Consider the following 19,156-nt stretch of genomic DNA (forward strand, 5'->3'; position numbering starts at 1 on the left):
GCCGAAGGCAGTCGCTTAACCAACTGGGCCACCCAGGCGCCCTTGGCTATTGCTCTTAACACTTCATGGAAAATGGAATCTGAGAGAAGGAAGAGGAGGAAAAGAAAGGGAGGGAAGAGGGAGCAGCTGGGAGATGGGGACCGGGAGCCAGAGAGGTCTCATCTGGGATGATGTTCACATACTCTGGAGTGAAATGAAGGTTGTACGTCAAGACCTGAGTGAGGGATTGGCCCCTCCAGTCCCTTCTGAGGAGCATTCTCCAGGGCAGTGAGTCTGCCTTTGGTTTCCATATCCATGGAGACCCAGTCAGAAGGGGGGCCAGCCCCTGGAAAGGAGGGAGGTGGCAGAAGCTAGACACGGTGGAGCTCCCACTTCCGTTGCCCCCATCACCGCCAAGCCAACCACTCTGGCCTCTCAAGGGCCCAGAGCAAAGCTGGGAGCACGCCCTTGGCAGGCCCCCTCTGCACTAGCTCCATCCCGTTGCTGAGCAAGAGACTCCCAACAGCCGCCCGTTTCACAACACATTAAGCAATGTTAACGAGACCTAATTAGCTTCTTGATGTTTAATTTCCTCCCTTTCGTGTTTAAACTTGTTCTAAAACTCCAGGTCTCTTCCCAATCAATTCAGGATGGAAAATCCTCCCCATCTAAGTACCCCTCTCTCGCCACCCCCTGCAACTCCTCTGAGGGCTCCCCTGGGGGCATCTCTGCTCACGGGGCCTGGAGGTAAATACTGACGGAGTTGCAACAGGCCCAAGTCCTAGAGGAGTGACTGCGTGCGCACCTACCATCGGATGGGGCGGGGTGGGAGGGGCAGGGGAGGTGCGGCACAGGACTGGGCAGGCGGCTGGGCACTCCTTGGAGGGGAAGGCAAGCACCGCGGTGAAGCTGGGCCCTGGCTCCCTGCGGCAAGCAGCCAGACAGCTTTGAAACCGCAGTGGGAAGGATCGAGGCTAAGACGGGGTTTCTGAAGGGCTTAGCGAGGGCACCAGTGCCAGAATGGGGAAAACTGCAAGAGACTCATGTCCAGAAATAGCCACGTCAGAGAAAGGTGGGCAGCATGTCTTGGGGTCGAGGAGTGGCAGAGGGACAGTGCTGGGGATACATCAGTGCTGTCCCCGTGAGCTGTGGGCTTCTCCACACCTCCCCTGGGCTCTGTGTCTCCAGGTTCCCGCGTCTCTCCTGACCGGCATCCTTCACCAGATCTGTGACCATGTTGGGGGAGCCTGCATTCCCCTTTCTTGGTCTGAGTGCTCGTATCACCCACCCACACGGTGGTCCTCTCTCCACTCCACCCTGGAGGGGGTCTCAGCTTCCAGCTGACGTGGCAGACAGCTGCTGAGCCACATGTCCGTGAGCTGGACGCTTGGTGCTCCGGAGGGAAGTGGAGGACGGCGCCTGCCTGGCTCGGCTACCCTGGCCGGGCAGCCTTCCCGTTCCGTACCCGCCCACCGCCCAGACCCGGTAATGGATGAGAAAGAACCTGCTGAAGGCCAGATGCCATGGGCGGGTACAGGAGGGAGGTGCGGGCGGTCCCCAAGCCCGCTCCCCAGCTGATTTCAGTTCCTCTCCCCCATGGAGGTGTGTGTGTGTACGAGCGTGGACCGCGTGGCCGCCCTCCCTCTTCCCCTCCCCCAGCCGCAGGGGGGTAGTAACCAGAAACAGGAAGTGAAATGAAGCAAAACCAAGAACTGAAACCGACCTAATCTCTCACCCAGGGCCCCTGGAAGAGGTTGCCCCAGGGCTCTGACACTAAAGACCGAGGGCAGAGTGGGGTCTGAATCTGAAAATGAAGGACTCTGGGGAGAGGCCAGCAGGAACTGGGCCCGCAGGCTGACGCCATTTCTGAGCAGGGCATGCAAATGAGGCCGAGACCAGTTTTCTAATTCTGGACTCCCCAGCAGCCCCTGGAACCTAAGTGACCTTCATTTTGATCCCTGGATCTGTGGACATCAGCGCCAACAAGAAGGGCTCGAGGCACTTTCTTCTGGGAGTGGCCTGTGTTGGGGGAGGTGGCCTGTTCCTCCCTTGGGGGCGACAGGTCCAGCCCGTAGGGCAGGCAGGGCAGGCAGACATCGAGACAGCACTTCGTGGGGGTCCAGGTCTTTAATTTTCCCTGCTTTATCTTTTCTTTCTTTCTTTTTTTTAAACAATCAAATGGGCAGAAAATGGCTGGGGCTGGTGGGCACTGGGGGTCCACTGGAAAACCCCCAAATTCACGCTGAGGCTTCAGTCATGGTTGCTGAGGTGGGGATGAGGTCAAGGTTCACAGAGATTTCCCAACTCACCCTACAACATGTTTTCCAAACGGCTGGAGGAGAGGTCAGAGTAGGTCCCCCGTTACTGCAGATGAGGGGACGCCGTTCCCCCCCACCCCTCAAGCTCTTCTGATAAGCAGAAATAGAAGGCTGTGATTTCTAATTGCCTACAATCATCTCTTAAAAATACAAAACACGTGCAGCTGGCTTTGGTACAAAAAAGAAAACAACAACAAAAAACATTCTGGTCCCGTGGGCTTTCCCCTCACCCCCCCAACAGAGCCATCGTGGCCCCCTCGACCTCTACTCCATTGCCTCCGACTCCGGGGAGCCAGGTTGTCTCCCTGGGGTCTCCAGGGAGGACGGAGAGAAGGGAGAACAGCAGTTTGCGGGGGAGGGGAGGGGGCACGGCCCCGCCCACAGCCCTTCCGGAAGGGTCTGGTGGCGCAGCAGCCTCTCCCCAAAGACGGTGTTGCTGGGGAGGGGTGTCGGGGCTAGAACCCAGCGGCCGCGGGGTTAAGCCTGATAAACCCCAGTAGTGTTACAGGACAAGGCCCCCGATCCCTATGGCTTGGTTCCCGTGTCCCTGGTCCTCTAAATCTCCCCACTCCCTGTGTAACTAATAAACAATAAATAAATAAATTTTCCTAAAGTAGAGGGAAGAAGGCATGAAAACGTGGCATCTGTGGTGTAGCTCCCGGATGCCAGCAGGGGGCACTGTGGCCCAAGCCCTCCAGCTTCCCGGCGGCCCCAGGTGTCCGAGGAGCCCAAGAGCTGGCAGGGGGTCAGCAGTTCTTTTGAGTGTTCCCTCGCCATTGGCAGGTTGCAGTCCCCAAAGTCTGCCTCCCTCGCTGTGTTCTTCCTGGGGGCACCGGACGGGGGAGGGGCCCCCTTAGCTCTCTGAAGCCACAGGCTCCCCGTCGCGACTCTCGATCTCTTCCGGGATGTCCTGCATTCGGGTGAAGTCTGAAGGGGGACGGGCAGAGTTAGCGGGACAGCACAGGCTCCCCCGAGCAGCTGCACCCCTGCACCAAGAGGACCCCATCGCGGCCCAAGCTGCGAGGCGGCGGGGCAGGCCCGTCCGCAGAGTGAGTCCCGCGCCCACACCTGCCTGCTCTGTATCCTTCCGACGACAGAAGGTACCCTGCGGCTAGGAACATACAAAATGTAAGTCACACTAGCTTTTGGTTATTTTGTATTTCTTGAATCTACTATAAGAACTCTGACAGTCTTAAAAACTTCTTTTCCTTAGAAATCTACGTTTAGGGGCCCCTGGGGGGCTCAGTCGGTGAAGCGTCTGCCTTCGGCTCAGGTCATGGTCCCAGGCTCCTGGGATCGAGCCCCGCATCGGGCCCCCTGCTCCGCGGGGAGCCTGCTTCGCCCTCTGCCTCTGCCTCTGCCGCTCCCCCTGCTTGTGCTCGCTCGCTCGCTCTCTCTCTGACAAATAAAATAAAATCTTAAAAAAAAAACCGACATCTACTTGCAAAGGTTGGCATCACAGACTTACTGGAGCGGCTCCCACATTCTTTGCTTCCCGGAGCGCTCGGCTGCCCGTTCAGCTTCGGAAAAGGCAGGAAGTGTGTCCTGTGTGCCCCGCGCGAGACTTACAGCGTACGGTAGCCCTCGGCGGTGACTGCGGCCCCCTAAGTGCCCCCTGCGCCAGCACACACAGCCAAGGGCGGCAGCCCACGTGCACGGGCGCCTCACCTCGCGGACTGTGGGGCGGGGACAGGCGGCTGCCCCCTTCCTCCTCGCTGCCCGTGTCCGCGTCGCTGCTGTCCTGCAGCCGCTCCTCGGGGCTGCCCAGCTCCTGTCTCTCTCGGTCCTCAAAGGGTCGATGGACAGAGCGAATGGTCACAGACAAATCCAGGCGGTCGTGGCCTCGGCTGGGCTGTGACGGGCCGGCAGGAAAGGCAGCAGGCCAGGGAGTGAGCTCAGCCGGGCGCACCACCGCCGGCGCCCTGCGCCCCGCCGCCTCTGCCCGCTCTCCAGCCGCAGCCTAGCGCTCCGGGCGCAAATCCCCGCCGCCGCTCGGCCCGGCCCGGCCCGCGGGCCCTCGCGCCCTCCCAGCTCAGCGCCCCCGAGCTGCCTTACCTGCGGGGGCGTGAAGCTCAGGTACAGGGCGTCGCCCGCAGGGAGGCTGCGGCGCCGCGGGTCCAGGGGCCTGCGGGCCCAGGGGGCCTCCGCCGGGGGCGGCTCGCTCTGGCCCAGGGCGGCCAGCTGCCTGCGGGCCTCTTCGGCCTCCCGCTCCAGCCGGGCGCGGGCCTGCTCGCTCTCGCGGAGCCGCGCCTCCAGGCTGCCGGCCTCGGTGGCCCGCTCCTCGCCCAGCCGCCGGCAGCGCCGCAGCTCCTCCTGCAGCAGAGCGTGTTGCCGCTGCAGGAGCGCTAGCTCGGTGGCCTGCTTGTCCGGCGCCGCGGGGGCGGGCCCGGCTCGGCCGGCCTCTCCGTCCCGAGAGTTGGCGCGGGCCAGCTTCTCCCGCCGCTCGGGGCCCTCGGGGAACCGCGCTTCCATCAGCGTGTCCTGCTGCGCCACGGCCGCCTGGGGGCGTAAGGGGCACCGACAGGTGTATCAGAACCCTGGCTCCTGGGGGCCCGGGTCAGGGCTCCCGGAGAGCTCCAGCGGGGAGAGGCCCCGAAGGCGCGTGAACAGGCAGCCCCGCTCTCTCCTCCCCTGCGCATTCTGGCGCCGGCCCCGCTGACCTGGAGGCCGTGCAGAAGTCCATAGAGATTGACCAATCGCTGTAACGCTTCCTGAGGACAGAGGAGAGGGTGGGGACAGGGCCCAAGCTTCAGGATGGGAGAGCTGCCCAGAAGGTGACCAAATGTGGGTTTGGGGACAGCAAGCCTCCAGACACTCTCAGATGTCGACTCTCCCCGACACCACCCCACACCGGGCCCGATTTCTCAGCCACAACACCTTCCCTTTCAGTCGGCTACACCAGCGGGTTCCCACCTCACCTCCTGGGGGGCTCTCAGCTGATTTCCATTCCGGTCCTGCAGAGAGAGGCAAGGATGGGGGAGTCGCAGGCGCCCGTCCCCCACAGCTCTGTGTCAGGGGTCCACAGGCCAGCTGCCCCTTCCCGCCCTCTCGCGAGCCCTAGTACCTCTTGCAGACCCACCTTCTGGCTGGAGTCTGAGTCGGTTCTGCAGAGCTCAATCGAGCCATTGAAGGTTCTGGGCTCACCATCTGTGGAGAAGGGAAAGGACAGGCTGAGCTCACGTCCTCAGGGCCTGGCCCCTCCCTCCCACCCACCACCGTGGCCCCAGCCCAGGCACTCACTGGCAGTGACCCCAGGACTCGTGCTACCGCCGCCATCCTGGTCCACGGGCAAGGCTGGTTCCCGGGGTGTCAGGAGCAGTTCTACTCCAGGCCCCACCAGGAGGTCTTTCAGACCCTCCACTACGGGGAAGGGGGGGGAGGTAAGCCCGGGAGCCACAAGGAACCCTGCAGGGAACGGCAGGGAGCCTTCCACCCAAGGCACGCGTAACAGTCAGGCGCCCAGGCCCTCACTCATACCACCCCCCACAGGGCAGAGGTCACTGAAGGGCGCCGAAGGGGCCGCACAAACGTATGCAGGACAAGGCGTCAAACAGTAGCAAGGACTGTGCCTCCCCCGCCCCCCCCACCTTCCCCACACCTGGCGCCCCAGAGAGTGTATGGACACTGGGGCTGTGTGTGCCCACGTGTAGTCACGTGTCCCTATTCTGTGAGGCCAAGTGGATGGCCCTGGACTCCTCCCTCGGGGCTCCCTCACCCTCACGGATGGCATCCTGCAGCAGCCGCTCGCCACGGGGAGACTCCAGGGACTCGGAGCGGAAAAGGCCCCTGGGTAGGGCGGGCAGGGTCAACCCACCACCATCCTCCTCCACCTGGAAATGGGTCATCTCGGCGAACAGCCCGACCTTCTCCTGCAGCAGCTCAACCAGGGCCTGGTCTTTCTGTTGCAGCTCCACTGTGGATACGGAACAGGTGAGCACGCGGGGATGGGGGGGAGGCAGGGCGGTGTTATGGGGGGCGCAGCCAGAGAGCCGTGCTGGAAGGGTGGCCCAAGGGCCTGGCGGCCACGGCTGCACTCAGCATAGTACTTAATTCTGGATTTCTGGCATTTACAAAAAAGAAAACACTTTTTTTGGGAAAAGTAATACATGAACTTTCTTTTTTTTTAAGTAGGCTCCATGCCCAACATGGGGCTCAAATGCACGACCCTGAGATCAAGAGTCACAGGCTCTACTCACGGAGCCAGCCAGGCGCCCCTGGACTTTTATTTTAAAAGCAAAACTAACATGATCTGTGGCCAGAACTGCAGATGCCCACCACTTTCATTCTCCCATCTTCCTTTAATTGGAGAGTCCATACAAATTTCATCTGGGCACGTGGCTGCCCAATTAAACCTGACCTGCAGCTAGACATTGCCATGGGACTAAACTGTGGTCAACGGACATGACTGTCTCTCCGGATTGGCCCTTAAAAGAAAAGGGTATAGAGGCACCTGGCTGGCTCAGTCAGTGGAGCGTGTGACTCTTGATCTTGGGGTTGTGAGTTTGAGCCCCACCTTGGGTGTACAGACTACTTAAAAATAAAATCTTGGGCGCCTGGGTGGCTCAGTTGGTTAAGCAACTGCCTTCGGCTCAGGTCATGATCCTGGAGTCCCTGGATCGAGTCCCGCATCGGGCTCCCTGCTCGGCGGGGAGCCTGCTTCTGCCTCTGACCCTCCCCCCTCTCATGTGTTCTCTCTCTCTCATTCTCTCTGTCTCAAATAAATAAATAAAAAAAATAAAAAAAATCTTAAAAAAAAAAAAACTTTAAAAAAAAAAAAAATAAAAAAAAAAAATAAAATCTTAAGGGGCACCTTGCGGGCTTAGTCAATAGAGCATGCGACTCTTGATCTCAGAGTCATGAGTCCAGGCCCCACAAGTAATATGTTTTATATTTATAAATATAAAATATAAATTATATATATATATAAATAAAATAAAATACAATCTTTAAAAAAGAAAAAAAAGGGTATAAACTCTCCCTGTTCCCTTCCACCTCCCTGCTAGCTGGGATGCAGACGTGATAGCAGGAGCTAGAGTAGCCACTTTGGACAGGGAGGTGGGGAATCTTTATGATGAAGATGGCAGAGGTGTACCGACTACCCTGTACTTCCCACTTGTGGACTATAGAGAAACGATCTTCTACCTTGTTTAAGAAACTGATTTTTGTTGGTCTTTTTGTATAGCAGTTAGTTCATACTCTAATAAAAGTAAAAAAAGTAGATTAATGTCCCAACCCTGGTCTTCCCAGCTCTCCTTCTAGAGACACTACACACACACACACACCTACCACATGTGACACATACCCTATCCCCATTATTTTTACACCAGAGGTAGCACACACCCTCTGTTGTGTTAAACCTTGCTCTTTTTTCTTCACAGTACATTCTGGTTATGGGTCTGCATCAGCCCTCCCCAGCATTGGCACATTTCAACCCTTCGATGGAATACGATCGTATTCCATCGTATTCCATCGCGGGGACGTATTATAAATTACTTAAAGAGCTCTGTGGGTGGACTCACTCTTGATTCGGCGCAGGTAAGCCTCGTGCTCTGTCTCAATCAGGGGGAAGTCCTCTCTGGACGGGCACCTAGAGAGGGCACAGGTTGGGTGGGGTTGAGAGATCAGGAATCAGCCTCCTTCCTGAACATGCTCGGTGCCTCCCTGTAAGACTCACCAGCCCCAAGCCCTGGCTTCACTCACTCCCGACCCCCTGCTTTTCTTCACACCCATCATCCGAATTTCCCGGTGTGTGTGCCTCTCCATGGGCCACCTGTGGGGGTTGCACCGCAAGGACGGTCACTACACCCTCGGCGCGAAGCAACCTGGGCCCAGACCCAGGCCCCACTATTCACCCGGTGGTAGACCTCTACTTCTCATCTGAAAAATGGGTATGATGTCATTCTTCCTCGCTGGCTTTTTTTTTTGTCGGAGTTAAATGAAAAAACGTAACAATGCTTTGAACACGGCAGAAGCTTGATACATCGATTACAGAGTATTGACTATAATTTTCACAATGACAGACATTAATACTGTTAACAGAGAGGCCCCCATGGATCTACTGCAATAGGACAAGTACTTGGTTTTCCCAGAACAGGCAAGGTCATACTTTGGCACGCCTTTCTGAAAAATTTGTTCAAAGTCCAAACTGCCGAAGTAAAAAAAAAGTTTACATGTTACAAAGTGGAGAAAATCCATTTCTTTCTTTTTTTTTTTAAAGATTTATTTATTTATTTATTTATTTGAGAGAGAGAGAGAGCATGACGGGGGGGAAGGGCAGAGGGAGAAGCAGACTCCCCGCCGAGCAAGAAGCCCGATGCGGGACTCGATCCCAGGACTCCAGGATCATGACCTGAGCCGAAGGCAGTCGCCCAACCAACTGAGCCACCCAGGCGCCCCAAGACAAAATCCATTTCTAAAAGATAAAAAAATTGACAAATATCCTGATTGCATTTCTTTTTTTTTGGCATAATCTTCAAGAATCCGTTTTGAACACTCTACATGCATTTTCCTTTTTTCATCAAAAGAGACACACAGGGCGCCTGGGTGGCTCAGTTGGTTAAGCGACTGCCTTCGGCTCAGGTCATGATCCTGGAGTCCCGGGATCGAGTCCCGCATCGGGCTCCCTGCTCGGCAGGGAGTCTGCTTCTCCCTCTGGCCCTCCCCCCTCTCATGTGCTTTCTCTCTCTCTCATTCTCTCTCTCTCAAATAAATAAATAAAATCTTAAAAAAAAAAAAAAGAGACACACAGTCGAGGGCCTCAAATCCTACATACGTCCCCCAGAAGCTCGAGGTTGGCTGCCTTATTAGCATACGGAACGGTTTCCTTCTTGCCTCGACCATGGGGATTTCACTCTAGTTTTAATGACTTCATTCCCTTGTTCATTTGTTTTTAGAAAATAACGGTAAAATGCAATATGATCCAAGTAACTGCCCACTGCCTACAGCCCGAGGCGTTCCTGCCCATGAGAGTGCCCTGCTGGTCGGCAGGCGAGCCACCATGGGACGGCTCCAAGCGTCCCTTTGCTTGCCAGCTCACGCTCCTGAGAGGTGCTCGGGGTTGTCGGGGCATGAAGCACACAGGATATGCCGGCCAGATGACCTCTCCCGCCCCGGGCCACCGTGCTCCTCCCCCAGCCCCGCCTCCCCCTCTGAGCCCTGGGTTCTTTCCCCAGGGAGCGCTGTGGCCTGGGACCCTAGGCTGCAGGATCCCGGAGGCCATGCACACTCACACACGCACGCTCTGCTGAATGACTCGGATCCAGGTGCTCCGGTCATCCCGGGATGCCGTGTGGACCTCATACATCTCAGGGGGTGTGGCGCTGATCAGAAACATCCCTTTCTCCTGGTTGGCGATGTCTCGCACAATTAGATTCTGCAGTGATACCACCGAGGGCTTGTCCTGCAGGTCAGAAAGGAAAGACTCAGCCTGGGAGCCCTGACCTGGGGTATCTGGGTTTTCGGTCTTTCTGCAGTGCCCGAAGGACCGAAGAGACTACCTGCAATATAAATTTAGAGTCCCGGCACTGGTGCAGCCAGAGGGCACTTGGGAGCACATGTGACCTGACAAGTCAACAGACATTAAGGTTTATCAGGGCGCCCAGCTGGCTCGGGCGGGAGAGCGTGCGACTCTTGATCTCGGGGTTGTGGGTTCAAGCTCCACGTTGGGGGCAGAGATGACTAAGAAAATAAATAAACTTAGGGGCGCCTAGGTGGCTCAATCGGCTAAGCGTCTGCCTTCGGCTCAGGTCATGGTCCCGGGGTCCTGGGATCGAGTCCCGCATCGGGCTCCCTGCTCCTTGGGAGCCTGCTTCTCCCTCTGCCTCTCTCTCTCTGTCTCTCATGAATAAATAAATAAAATCTTTAAAAAATAAATAAATAAAAGTTAGTGACAAAGGGGGCGCCTGGGTGGCTCAGTCGTTGAGCGTCTGCCTTCGGCTCAGGTCATGGTCCCGGGGTCCTGGGATCGAGCCCCGCAACGGGCTCCCGGCTCGGCGGGGGGTCTGCTTCTCCCTCTGCCGCTCCCCTGCTCGTGCTCTCTCTCTCTCTCTCAAATGAATAAGTCTTTAATAACAATAATAATAATAAATAAATAAACTTTAAAAAACACACACATTGTAAAACAAAACCTTTAAGGTTCACTTTCCTCATCGACAAACGGGATCACAGGGGGCCCGCGTCGGCGTGGAAGTGCCCTCACACAGCGTTAGCTGTTTCTATTCCTCCCAATATTATAGCAACGGTTATGCTCATCGCCACTTGGCTCTGGGGGATTCTCGGGTTCTTTCTGGCGTGGGCAGAAAAGCAAGCAGAGCCCGTGACACTTGTCTGTGCTGAGACAGGAGGAGGAAAATCTCACCAGGGCGGGAAAGATGTACTTCTGGTCCTTCTCCTGCAGAAACAGCAGCACGTCTGTCATCAGCAGCATCAGGACGTCTGGCGGGAGAGTGGCCAGCATCAGAGGCCTGCGCAGCCGCCTGCCTCGTTCTCGGGGGCCAGGCCTGACGACTCTGTCCCCGGCCTCTCTTCCTTCTGGCTGCTTCCTCCTCCGTTTGCAGCCGCCCACCTGCCCGTTCCTACAGCTCAGAAATGCCAGGGGGAGAGGGGCCTGTGCGCACATCAAACAGCTTCTCGGCTGGAGAAGACTGGAGGGGGTCACCAGTGCATCCGAGGAAAACCCTCTTCGCCCAGCTGAGGCCGTTTCTTAACCGGGGGACCACAGACCCCAAGCGTGTCCACTGCTGGGTCTCGGGGGCTCTGCAACCTCCCAAAGTTGCATAATTTTATGTAGTAACATAACACGCACATGTATTTTTCCCGGTGAAAGTGTCCAGAATTTTTGTGAGAGTAAAAAGCGTTCCCAGAGCAGGAGGGGCCGCCCTTTAAATGCCATGCCTCGCAGCTGACAGAAGGGCTTTCCGGCGACCTCACCTGAAAGCCCCTGCCCGCACCTCCCGGTGCTCAGGAGGCAGGGGACAGTCAGGCTTCACAGCCATCCCTCCCACAGCTGAATAATCCCACCCCCCCTCGATCCCAGAGGCCTCCTTCACCATCCTTCTCTGCCCCACCTTCCAGCCGCCCTGCTCCTGAGTCCCGCCCTTTAACACTGGGGGGGACACGGACAAAAGGTCAAGTCCCTAAAACCCAGAGGTCACAGTCAAGAAAACACATGCTCACCCTTTGACCTTGGAGATCTTACTAAACTGTGGGCACACAGAGGGGAGGGCTTTTGCTAAATGCTTCAGAAATAAAGCTCTCCAGCCTTGCTATTTTTAACCCCCACGGTTTATATTCTTAGCTGCTGCGTGGGAGGGATGGGAAAGAGAAAGGGATGAAGGAAGGCGACGGTAAAGCGCTGCCATCCCCCAGCCCATGGAGGGGGGATTTCATGACATGGGACGGCGGGCTCAGGCAGCCTCAGGCCTGGGGAGCAGTTTCACTCTGGCCCTCATTCCTCACGCCCAAAGCCGAGGCCTGCTACTCTCTTGGCCTTGCTTTAGGTAGGAAAGACATGGCCAGTGCGATCTGGGGAGAGAGGCCGGGAAAGTGGGCCCCCCGCCCTGGTCCCCTCTGCTCTTTTCTCTCTTCTCCATCCTGCCTGTCCTTCGCTGGCTCAGTTCCCGGCCCTGGGCCTTCCTGGCTGTCTTCCCGAAGCCCACTCTGCAGCCCTGCGAGCTGCCCCACTCTAGTCCCCTGGTCCAGGAGTTTCTCTGTCTTCCTCATCAAACTCGTAGCTCTCTGGGCACGCAAGGACTCATCCTGACAGGGAAGCCCTGTGTGGCCCATGCAGTGAAATACAGAATTCGGACTTTGCTGCAACAGAGAGCTGCATTTCCCTGCCCCTGGGCCCCAGATGTCGGGCTGCAGAGAGAGGGCCCACAGGATGGATGCCCCTCCCTCTCTACATCTGGCGCTAGGCTCCCGCCTGGCCCACCACACTGACTGCTGACCTTTGAAGCGGCCGGTTGCTGTCTTCCAGAGCAGGCAACCATCGTGGATAAGCTTGCGCCGCAGAAGCTCCTCTCGGCCGAACGGGCCCTTGCCAGGCACCGGGGCCTGGGCCCGAGGGTCCATACGGTGGTAGATCTCCTGCAGGCGGGCTCCCTTCTCCAGCTCGTGCACATCCTGGTCCACGTTGGACAGCAGCTCCTTCACCAGCCCCAGTGCCGTGGTCAGGTCCTGGCGCTCCTCCTCCGTCCCTGTGCCGAGGGCCAGCATGAGGCCCAGCTAGTCCGCTTCCATCCCGCCCCAGTTCCCACGGTGTCCGGATCCCATCGTCAGAGGTGGCCCCGGGCTCCACGGCTGACCCTGTCCTTTCCCTGGGTCACCTTTCCTCACCCCAGAGAGCCCTCCCCGCATAGCTGTGCCCGGCCGGCTCCCTCACCGTGGGAGTGCTGCAGGATCCGGTTGATGAGCACCGGGTACTTGGTGATGCGCTGGGTCACCAGCAGGATGCACTCTTGTACCCCATGCCTCTTGAGCACAGCCGAGCGGGTCACCTTCTACAAAGGCAGAGGTGGGGCTCAGGGCCAGCGTGGGGCCGGGGGCGGGGTGCACAGCAAAGAACACGGCCCTTGGAGCCTAAGCTCTGGAGACGGCCCTAACTTGGCTGCTGACCTCCCGCTGGCTTGGGTGACCGCATCTGGAAATGGGGAGCACTGTGCCCCGGGTTTACTACGAGGACCAACCAGACAAAGAAGTGAACAGGGATTATGGCTCGCTCGCAGGGATTATTGTTGACAAGTGCCACAGGGGTTGGTGGGAACCTGGCCTTCTGGTGGCGGCAGCCGCCATGCCCCCCCAAGAAAGAGGAGGCGGGGTTTGGGCCACTACGGGTGGCTCTGGGTGTGAGCCCTGCAGAGGTCCACTCACCCGGATGAACTGCTGAAACCTTTTGTCGCGGGCATACAGCTCCTTATAAAGCTTTAAGGCCTTGGTGTGGCGGCTGCAGAACTCCGAGTAGGTCTTACGCATCTGCTCCGCACTGGGACCTGAGAACTAGCAGTCGGGGTGCCGGGCTGGGTCAGCATGCCCCTCAAAGCCACACCCTACCCCCGGGACCCCCTCCGGCCTCCTGCCTCACCAGCTCCCGCCTCCGCCCCCAGACTCCGATCACACCTTTGCCCTTGGGTCCGGCCTCACCTGGGTGATGAGCAGGTCACCCAAGCGATGGATGACGAAGTTGCGGGTGCTTCCGGGGCACAGGGCCTGGCGTCGGCGCTCTAGCAGCTGGCTGAGGAAGCGCGTGTGGATGTCACTGAGCTCATCCGCACAAGGGAACAGCCCCTGCACCAGCCCCGGCTCGAGCTGCAGCTCTTCCAGCATCCCCGTGCGGAAGAGGCGGGTCATGATCTTCAGCGTCCGCACGTGGCGCAGCTCCGTCTGGATGAGTTCTGTGGGGCGACAGCTCGTTGGACCCGACTGTGGCTTGGCCACACTGGTCGGCTCGGTGGGGGCCTCAGGGTTCGTGGGAGGTTCCTAAGGTCCCTTCCAGGGTGACATTCTGCATTGGTATGGTCTTAGATGATTCTTTAATCATGTTTTCTCTTTACGCTCTGCCATCGCAGGCTGTAAGCTGTTTGGGGCAAGAACCACGTGTCCCCTCACGTCCAGATTTCCCACATGGTGCCAGGCGTGGAAGAGGCCGGGAGCAAAGGCGGAGAGCCGACTTGAAGGAAGGGGTAAAGACGGGGCCTGGGAGACCAAGAGCCCCAAAAGGCGGGGGCCTTATGGCAACTCGTGGGCTGGAGGCAGGGGTCTTGGAGGGGGGAGCCCTGGCTGGAGGAAGGTCACAGACAACTGGCCCTGGCTAGCAAGAGCAGCATGGGTGGTCTTGGCTCACCGTAGATGACATCCTGCTGCTTCATCACCTCCTTCTTCTGCTGCTGCAGGAAGCTGCTGTCCACGGCCAAGCTCCACGAGTCGGCTGCGAAGTCCCTCTCGTCTGTCTCAAAGTCACTCATCAGCTCGCTGTAGAACACCTCTGCACCTGGACGTCAGCAGGGCCCACGGCTGAGCCCGACTCTGCTCACTGGGTCCCGCCCCGCCCCCCGCAGGCCTCCCCGGGCCGGCCGTCACCTTCATCCATGAGGGACTCCACGGACAGGGCTCGGTTCCGCATGTTGAGGGAGTCTGTGGACTGCGACAGGATTCGGCGCAGCCCCAGGGGGGACTCGTCACTGAAGTGTCTGAGGGAAGAGAGCCTGTGTCACCCCAATGCGGGGGACGGACCCCTCCCCAGATGGGGAATGGAGGCTGGGGTCTGAGGGGCACGCACCCTGAGTCCTCCTTCCCTGTCGATGGTTCTGAGCTCAGGGACGGGAACGACCCCCCAGGCCTCCTGGTCCCCACTGTCTGCCCCCTTGGCTGTCCCTTCCCCAAGCAGAGGCTCACCCAGCGATGTTGGTGGTGGAGACACTCTTGGCTAGCGACAAGGAGGAGCGGCCGCGGCGGGAACCTAGCAGGGATTGCCGGAAGCTGTCGGAGGGGTAGATGGCAGAGCTTGGCCGCTCCCGGGGGGTGGCTGGAGGGGGGACAGCAAGCAGGCAAACGTCAACGCTGCTGCTTCCCGCGATCCAGGCCTCCCAGGCTCGTGGACTGGAAATGAGGCCTCCTCTGCCACCCCACCCCTGCCGGGCCACTAGTCGAGGAAAGTCGAGGAAAGGTCACGGTAGCGCCACCTCGCACTCGTGCGCTTCTTCTAACGCGCTCCTGTCTCATCTTGTCCCCGAAACAAGCCTATGAGCACACTGAAGCTCAGAAAGTTAGGGGACTCGTCCAGGGTGACTCAGCTGGTGGCGGAGGAGGGACTCAGACTCCGCTCATTGTGCAGCACCAGTCAGCAGTGTGCGCGCTCCGTCGGCCAGCCAACCCTAGCCTCGCCCCCACGGGAACTCTGCCCTGCCCCCGGAGAGGCTGGACATCCCTGAGGGGCCACCATGCACTTCCAACCGAGGGGGGAGGGTGCCGTGCAGGGAACGACCTGCGGGGGGCAGCAGAGCCCGCAGGCTGAGAGGCCTGGGGTCCCGGCCGGGGTCTCCTGCGCGCCCCCGCGACTCACTCTTACTGCGGAGGGAAACGGACTGCAGGGCGGTGTTGTTCTTCAGCAGGGCGGCTTTCTGCTGCTGTGGGATGGAGCAAAAGAGACACCAGGGACAGTTGTCGCGCATGGTCTCCCCCACGGGCTGGGGCAGGAGCTGGGCGCCGGCCCCTCGGGAGAGAGCCGGCACCGTGGCCACGGGCATGAGGGTGGCCGAGCCCAGCGCCAGGGGATGTGTCTGGAGCAGCAGGCCGGCCGCGGGCCCGAGGCCTGGGGTGCAGGGTGTGGGCCCGCACAGTGAGGCACGCAGGTGAGGGTGAACGGCAGGGTCACCGCCCGGTCCCCAGCCCGCCGCCCGCCGCCCGCCGCCCGCCGCCTCACCTTCTGCTTGACCTTGGTGCAGTTGGCCAGCGTGTCTTTACAGCGGTTGTGGATGGTCACGTTGCAGGCTGGGAGGGCGGGGAAGAGAGGGTGAGGGGGGCCGGGCGGCACAGGACGGGGCATACCCACGTGCACACACCCGTCTGCCCCCGGCCACGCCGTCTGGGATGCCCCTCTGCCCGGCCCTCCCCACGCCTCCTCCTCCCCCTTCCTTCCAGCAGGAAATCAGGGGAGGGGCAGAGGAGGCCATTCTGACTCATTGGTGACCTGAGGGGTGGCCCAGAGGGAAGAAGGGGTTCCTGGCTGCCGGAGACGAGCTCAAGGAGCACAGGGGTGGTTGAGAGTGACAGATGGAAGAGGACGCCCACGGGACAGAAGCAGGCGCAGAGCAGCTGGGGTGGGGGCCAGGGGCAGGGGGGCGGTTTGCACCCCCGGAGCACCTAGCACGTGGCCCACAGTTACTTGATCCTGACAACGCTTTGAGGGTCGATTCAAGGATATTCATTTTACAGATGAGGGGCCCGCCTCCTGGAGAGCTCAGACAGCCCCCAGCCCCCCCACCAGAGGCCAGGCAGCTAGTGGTGCAGCCGGGACTGAAACCCCGGCATGGCTGCGTCCGGAGGCCAGACCCTTGTTGCTGGGCCACACATGCGCCCACGAACTGTGGCCAGGCCTAAGCAATTCAAAGGCTGCTGGACCCGGCGCTGGAGCAGGGACAGACCCTGCCCCGTCCTTCCCCAGAGCCTCCTGGCCTTCCCCGCGGCTCGGCTCTGACCCCTACCTTCCCCCCGTTCCAGGCCTGGGGCAAACCCACAGCCCCCACACTCTGTCCACCATGGGGTACGAGAGGAGGAGTGGCCAGGCCTTGGCAGTGGGGCGGCTGGCTGTCCCTGTCCCCAACGTGCCTCGCCCTCTCCCTCTCCTGCTCCCTCCGCCGGCCGCGTGCAACAACAGGAAACCCTGCGACTCCTGCAGACAATACCCAGCAGCAGGCTCACTTCCACAAATACAAGACGGGCAGGGTGGGGTGAAGGGGAGGACTGGAGGGGGCTGAGGCTGCCCCACTCCCCTAGAGCTCCCTTCTTCTACCCCCAGCGCTTTCCACCTGCTCTCAAAATAGCGCTTGCCGCCTGCCTCCCCGGTTCCCCTGGCAACAAGCTTCCCGTTGGGGAGCTCTGTCAGGTCTTGGGGGATCCAGCCCGGGGTTCCCTCTTCATCCTCCTAACTCTGAGATGGGTCGTGAGGAAGCAGGGAGACCTCCCTGGCTCTCCAGCTGCGCAGGGACCAAGAGCTGGAGCGCCGGTCACAGACCTCAGGGGGCCACAGACTGGGGGGCAGGGGCCTTCTGTGCGGGCAGGCCGGCATCCTAGGGAAGGAAGACTGCCCTGCTCAGACTCCTAAATACGGGGCTGCCCTCCGAGGTAGGCGAAGGTCAGGAGCTCCGACCGCTAACCCCCAACGCATACATTCCTGCTGTTCTCCCTCTTTCTCACGGTCTGTCCGTCACACTGGGAATCTGAGACAGAGGGTCCTAATCCCATCCTCTACTCCAAACTGCAGAGACAAGCATTTCAGGCTCCACCCAGTCAAGAGAAAGGGAGGGGCAAGGGGACCCTCGAGTCCTGACCTTCCAGTTCTGCCCAGGAAGACAGGCAGAACCAGGTGCAAGGCCGCGGCCGGCCACCGCCCCCCCCCCACCAGCAGGACATTCCTGATCCTTCTCCAAGCAGTTCCCCTAACCCTCAGCAGCTGCTCCGGAGCCGGGGGACACCCAGCGGACAACAGCTGCAAGGGGTGCCACCCCAGCCCCCCCTCCCCTGACTCCCCTACAGCCCTGCTGTGCCCCAAGGAGGGAGGAAAGGGAGCGAAGCATCAAGCATCTGGCCTGGGGCCCTGCTGGGGCTCCAAGAGAGTGACCCTACGGATCCAGGGCAGAAAGGACAGATGGCAAGGTTAGGGTCAGTGGGCACCGAGTCAGAGTGACATTCAGGATCCACACAACCTACTTGGGCAGATGAGGGCCTCCTTGGCCGTGATGCTCTTGTTACAGGCATAGCACATGGTCATGCCCGAGACGGAGATGGTGGTGAAGAGGTGCCCGTTGGTATAGCGGGCATCCTTGGCTTCCTTCATCTTCTCCTTTTCCCGGGTCTGTGGAAGGGGTGGGAGAGACAGGAAGTGAGGCTGAAGATACCAGGTGCCCGGAGTGTCCAGAGACAGGCGGAGGGCAGAGGCCAGGGGGTGATGCCGGAAAGACACCCCTTCCCAAAGAAGGGCCTGCCGCAGGGTGTCAGAGGCAGCTGTCCGAGGGGGCCCGGGCCGGCCCCTGACCTACCTGGCCCCGGCGGCTAGGCTGCCTCCTGTGGGCACTCATCTCCCCGGCTCTAGCCCGGCGTCCTCCCTGCACCTCCCAGCCCTGCTCTGCTCGCCCCCAGGCTGCTGTACGCTCTCCTCGGAGCTGGGGGAAGATGCGCAGAGAGGAGGGGGAGCAGGCGAGGCAGAGGGTGCCAGCTCACCAGCGCTTTCAGATCTAGGGGAGTTAGCTGCTCTTATAACCATGACAACGGGTGTTGGAGCCGGGCTCCGCAGTCACAGTGGGGGGGGCCAGAGAGCCCCTCAGTAGACCGGCTGGAGGCCGGAATGCCTCTGTTGCCACCCCCAACCCAGGGGTCAGGATCCCAAACCACCAGGGCCCCTATGGGAGGCTGGACCTGGCTTTGGTCTCTCCGAGGAAGGAAACTCAGCCCACGGGTCTCCTTCCGGCAGGAAGTCTGACTTGTATTCCTCATGCTACCCTCAGAAACCCGGGTGAGCTCCCACTCTTCCCGCTCACCCGGCTCCCATCCCGAGTCCTTTCTGGCCTCTACCCTCTGTCCTCCGGCTGCAACACCCTTCTTTGGGCTCCAGCCTCCAGCAAGAGGGGGCACAGAGTACCCCAGAACCTCAGAGGCTGGGGGTCCCCATCCCTGCCGCCCCGGCAGCTAGCTGTGGGTCAAGTCATTTCCCCCCCTCTTCTCTGTCCCCCAAGAGCCTGAGAGGGCGTGGGATGCCGTTCTTCCCACCTACTCCAGGACCTTCCTCGGCGGTCACCTCAGACCCTTGACGTCCCCCCAGAGAGGGTAACCAACAGGACAGGGCTGACAAGAACACTCCCCACCCCCTGGACTTCCGAGCTTCCCAGGAACAGAGCGGGGTCCAGATTGCTGATGCTGAGAGCAGGAGCCCCAGGGTGTGGGACACTGGCTGGGGCCCTGGGGAGAGCCCTCGGCCTGGGCCTGACTTGGCTCCCCCGCACGAGCAGCTGAGAGGCTGGTGGGGAAAACCACACTGGGCTGGTGCTAGGCGGGCACTCTGTGCTCCGGGCAGAAAAGGGAAGTATGCAGAAGCTGAGTCAACAGCGTGGGGGCCAGAGGGCGCTGGGCCACAGTGCCCTGAGGTCTCT

The 19,156-nt window shown here is 59.9% G+C and overlaps 1 protein-coding gene across 6 annotated transcripts in view; it reads right to left on the reverse strand.

Moving 5' to 3' along the window:
- Positions 1–2,098: 2,098 nt before the first annotated feature.
- ARHGEF2 (Rho/Rac guanine nucleotide exchange factor 2) overlaps positions 2,099–19,156 on the reverse strand; it is a 27,198-nt gene continuing 10,140 nt past the window's right edge. The window contains exons 2-22 of one of the 6 annotated variants that reach the window (XM_021682117.1): positions 17,721–17,865; positions 15,715–15,782; positions 15,355–15,418; positions 14,688–14,817; positions 14,373–14,482; positions 14,137–14,277; positions 13,437–13,687; positions 13,167–13,292; positions 12,679–12,796; positions 12,245–12,493; positions 10,654–10,730; positions 9,527–9,696; positions 7,817–7,884; positions 6,013–6,210; positions 5,538–5,657; positions 5,377–5,444; positions 5,216–5,251; positions 4,958–5,008; positions 4,353–4,796; positions 3,966–4,149; positions 2,099–3,224 (exon numbers count right to left, since the gene is read on the reverse strand). In XM_021682117.1, the coding sequence (XP_021537792.1) occupies positions 3,151–3,224; positions 3,966–4,149; positions 4,353–4,796; positions 4,958–5,008; positions 5,216–5,251; positions 5,377–5,444; positions 5,538–5,657; positions 6,013–6,210; positions 7,817–7,884; positions 9,527–9,696; positions 10,654–10,730; positions 12,245–12,493; positions 12,679–12,796; positions 13,167–13,292; positions 13,437–13,687; positions 14,137–14,277; positions 14,373–14,482; positions 14,688–14,817; positions 15,355–15,418; positions 15,715–15,782; positions 17,721–17,847 (2,874 nt within the window). In that variant the 5' untranslated portion in view covers positions 17,848–17,865 and the 3' untranslated portion in view covers positions 2,099–3,150. Of the gene's footprint in view, positions 3,225–3,965; positions 4,150–4,352; positions 4,797–4,957; positions 5,009–5,215; positions 5,252–5,361; positions 5,445–5,537; positions 5,658–6,012; positions 6,211–7,816; positions 7,885–9,526; positions 9,697–10,653; positions 10,731–12,244; positions 12,494–12,678; positions 12,797–13,166; positions 13,293–13,436; positions 13,688–14,136; positions 14,284–14,372; positions 14,483–14,687; positions 14,818–15,354; positions 15,419–15,714; positions 15,783–17,720; positions 17,866–19,156 lie in introns of all 6 variants that reach the window. The other 5 variants (XM_021682115.1, XM_021682120.1, XM_021682116.1 and 2 more) reach the window with 5 other exon arrangements.

Source organism: Neomonachus schauinslandi, chromosome 6 (genome assembly GCF_002201575.2).
Source record: "Neomonachus schauinslandi chromosome 6, ASM220157v2, whole genome shotgun sequence".
Lineage (NCBI taxonomy): Eukaryota > Metazoa > Chordata > Mammalia > Carnivora > Phocidae > Neomonachus > Neomonachus schauinslandi.